This window comes from Ricinus communis, chromosome 2 (genome assembly GCF_019578655.1).
Source record: "Ricinus communis isolate WT05 ecotype wild-type chromosome 2, ASM1957865v1, whole genome shotgun sequence".
NCBI lineage: Eukaryota > Viridiplantae > Streptophyta > Magnoliopsida > Malpighiales > Euphorbiaceae > Ricinus > Ricinus communis.
The window spans coordinates 29,422,466-29,425,893 of record NC_063257.1 but is presented as its reverse complement, the minus strand read 5'-3'; the positions used below and the strand labels follow the sequence as shown (position 1 = coordinate 29,425,893).

The following is a 3,428-nucleotide window of genomic DNA, read 5'->3' as shown; positions in this document are numbered from 1 at the left end:
TTGATTAATATTTTATTTTAAATAATTTATTAATTTTTTTAGGTCTTTCTATTCTTTAGATTTAACTGAATTTTATTAATTATTTAAAAAATAATATAAAACATTACTTCAAAAGGAAAAAGAATACAGTTAACTAATTATACAGAATAGCTCTTTTTTTTTTTTTTTTTGAGAAGACAGAATGACTCTTGATATAAATATTTTTTTTTATGAATAACATACTGAAATTAGAAAGTGTTTTACCATGAACGAGTATGATGCAACTAATTATTTGTTTATAGGTCCACTACAAAAATATTTATACATTTTTATTTTTTGCTTTAATTTAGAATGAAATATTTTTAAATGAAAGAAAAATAAAAATATAAAAATCAATAAAATAAATAAAAATTTCATCCAATAATTGTAAAAATTTATTAATTAAATTAATAATAAAAATATGGGTTAAATGGAAAAAAAAATGAAAATTCAACAGATCAATACAAGAAGATTGAAAAGTTTAGAGATTTAATAATGAATTTTGGCTAAAAGTAACTGGAAATAGAATATGAAAAAGCAAAAAGATAAAGAAGAATAAGAAGTAATTGGAGACAGAATATGGAAAGGAAAGAGGTGAAGAAAATTCAGTTACAGTGTTTGTCAGTTTTTTCTTGGCAATATATATATATGTGGGGGGGGTGGGGGTGGGGAAGGGCCACTGACTGATACATTTGAGAAAGTGTTGCCCAAATTTGAAGGAAAACATTTATATATCTGGAGGGGGGACCATGGGCCAAATTTGCAAGAGAAGACGAGGGAGGAGGGCAAACCTTTTGGCTGGGGGAGAAGCGGAGCAAAAGCTGCCCCTTGTCCCCCTGCTGCCTCCGCCACTTAAAATGAGCTCCAACGATGATGACGAGAAGATCGTTACCCGTATGCTTCGTTTCTCCATTATTGATATTCATTTTAATTTTCTTTTATTATTATTATGATTATTATTTTCTTTCCGTTGATGTATGTGTTTGGGTTGGGTGGCATGTTTCAGGGTCCAGACCAACTCCACCAATTGTACCAGCAAGAGTAAAGTTGAGAAGCATAAACAATGATATGGCACCACTTGAAGAAAGCAAACTCAAGGTGATGCTAGAGCTCACCGGTGGAGATTCTTCCAGCTATGGCAGGCCTGGATTAGATCTTGTGGCGGTGTTAGATGTCAGTAGAAGCATGGAAGGAGATAAGATGGAAAAAATGAAAACTGCCATGCTCTTTATAATCAAGAAACTTGGTCCCACTGATCGTTTGTCCATTGTCACATTCTCTGGAGGCGCCAATAGGTTGTGCCCGTTACGCCAGACAACTGGAAAATCCCAAGAGGAATTTGAAAATTTAATTAATGGTTTAAATGCCGACGGTGCAACCAACATCACTGCTGGCCTCCAAACTGCCTTAAAAGTGCTCAAGGGCCGTAGTTTTAACGGCGAACGTGTTGTTGGCATCATGCTGATGTCCGACGGTGAGCAGAATGCCGGTAGTGATGCCACCGGAGTTTCAGTCGGCAATGTGCCCATACATACATTCGGTTTTGGCATAAATCACGAGCCGAAGGTACCTTGAAACAGCGTTTAATTTCCACAATACCCATTTTGAGACCCCCAAAAAATTAAGAAACTCCTGTCTTTTTAGAAACTGGATATTACGCAAAAAAGTATTGACTTTCTAATAATTAGTTCATGTTTTAATAGGGGCTCAAGGCTATTGCACATAATAGCATTGGAGGAACATTCTCAGATGTCCAAAATATAGACAGCTTGACCAAAGCTTTTGCCCAGTGTTTGGCTGGGCTTCTAACAGTGGTTGTTCAGGACCTAAAGATGACCATCGCACAACCCAAAGATGAATCGAAAATACAGCAAGTATCTGCCGGAAGCTACCCACAAACCAGGGACGATGTTGCTGGCTCTGTAACTGTTACATTTGGTGATCTCTACAGCAAAGAAGTGCGCAAAGTCATTGTGGACCTTCTTCTCCCTTCTGCTAGTAAGGGATGGGGAGGAAACGTTCTCGAAATCACTTACGCATATAGGTACTAATGAATCGCAGCTAGATTTCTACACTAAATTCTGTAGAGTGTTATATGCATAACATGGAATATATATGCATTCGCAGCACTCGAGGAAAACTTTTTGAGGCCCCTCCAGCGACCCTTACTGTACGTCGCACGGTGGCATCCCCAGTTCAAGAAGAGAGGCCGGAGGTGATAACTGAGGAGACTCGTCTTCGAACTGCAGGAATGATGAAAGAAGCAAGAGCCATGGCTGACAACAATAAATTGTACGATGCTCGGGACAAGCTGGTTGAAGCAGAAAATTTGCTGGAGGATGTGGTTGATGATGGGCACAACCCGGTAATCGAGATGCTGAGGCTGGAGCTGCAACAGCTCTTGAAATTGATGAAATCGCAAGAGACGTATGAAAAGCAAGGGCGTCCTTTTGCGCTCTCCTCTGAGACTTCCCATGATCGTCAGCGGTTTGCTTCGAGAGGTGATTTGGAAACCCTGCGGCTATTTGCGACTCCGCGTATGGACAAATACCTTGAGCAAGCCAAGGCCTTTGACGAGGATCCCAGCAAGCCGCCGCCCTCAGTCTTGAAGGAAGAACTGATTGAAGCTCTTAGATTTCTTATTCAGGCAGCCATTCAGTCTCTCCAGGCCATTGAGAAAATAATCAATAGTTAATCTTGGCCATCTTATAATTTGCATTTTGCTTTTGCACCTTCAATAACGTACACCACTGTGTATTCTGACAGTGGTGGTGTTGTGCTGTGTATGGTTTTTGATTGTTTTACCATAATTATTCTTTGACTGCCTATCAAATGATGAAAATTACCGTTTGTTTAAGAGTGATGATAAATGTGAACAGGTTGCACGGAACCACATTAATATAAAAACGCCTAATTCTTTTTAATGTTTTTATATATTTATTTAATTAAAATATTATAAAATTTGAGTCAAATTTATATAAAAATATTCTTACATAGAATTTATAAATTTTATATGTTGAACTTTTTTATGGAAATTGTTTAAAAGAAATTTTTCCTGAGATATAATTATATGTTTTGATTTATAACATTAAAACTCATTATTCTGTCTTGTGAAAAATGATGATTTTTGATATTTTAACTTAAAACATTGAGTTGTCTTTAATTAGAATTTTCATTTATTCTTTATTCCATCTCTTCTTTTTTTACTATTATTTTCACTCTTTCTTTCGTTGTCTTTCTATTCTTTTGTCAAAATTGTTAAATATTAGTATTTTAACTATTTTTATATTGTTTATTTTATTATTTTAATTGTGCATAAAAATAATATGTCTAGAGAGTTGAATAAAATTGTAACCATTCACACTAGTAAATTATTACTAATTGAAATTATAATAAGACTAATTGAACTA

The 3,428-nt window shown here is 35.6% G+C and overlaps 1 protein-coding gene across 1 annotated transcript; it reads left to right on the top strand.

The window, feature by feature from the left end:
• Positions 1-676: 676 nt before the first annotated feature.
• On the top strand, positions 677-2,875 carry LOC8275046 (probable E3 ubiquitin-protein ligase WAVH2). Its single transcript, XM_002526199.4, has 4 exons — positions 677-912; positions 1,025-1,584; positions 1,722-2,062; positions 2,146-2,875. Exons 1-4 carry the CDS (start codon positions 768-770, stop codon positions 2,711-2,713), a joined length of 1,614 nt encoding a protein of 537 aa, XP_002526245.2. The 5' UTR covers positions 677-767; the 3' UTR covers positions 2,714-2,875.
• Positions 2,876-3,428: the final 553 nt, after the last annotated feature.

Bases quoted from the DNA above. Each gene is read 5' to 3' on its own strand.
- LOC8275046 (XM_002526199.4), top strand. From the start codon at position 768: ATGGGCCAAATTTGCAAGAGAAGACGAGGGAGGAGGGCAAACCTTTTG. The intron at 1,585-1,721 runs GTACCTTGAAAC...ATGTTTTAATAG, and splicing joins GCATAAATCACGAGCCGAAG to GGGCTCAAGGCTATTGCACA. The intron at 2,063-2,145 runs GTACTAATGAAT...ATGCATTCGCAG, and splicing joins GAAATCACTTACGCATATAG to CACTCGAGGAAAACTTTTTG.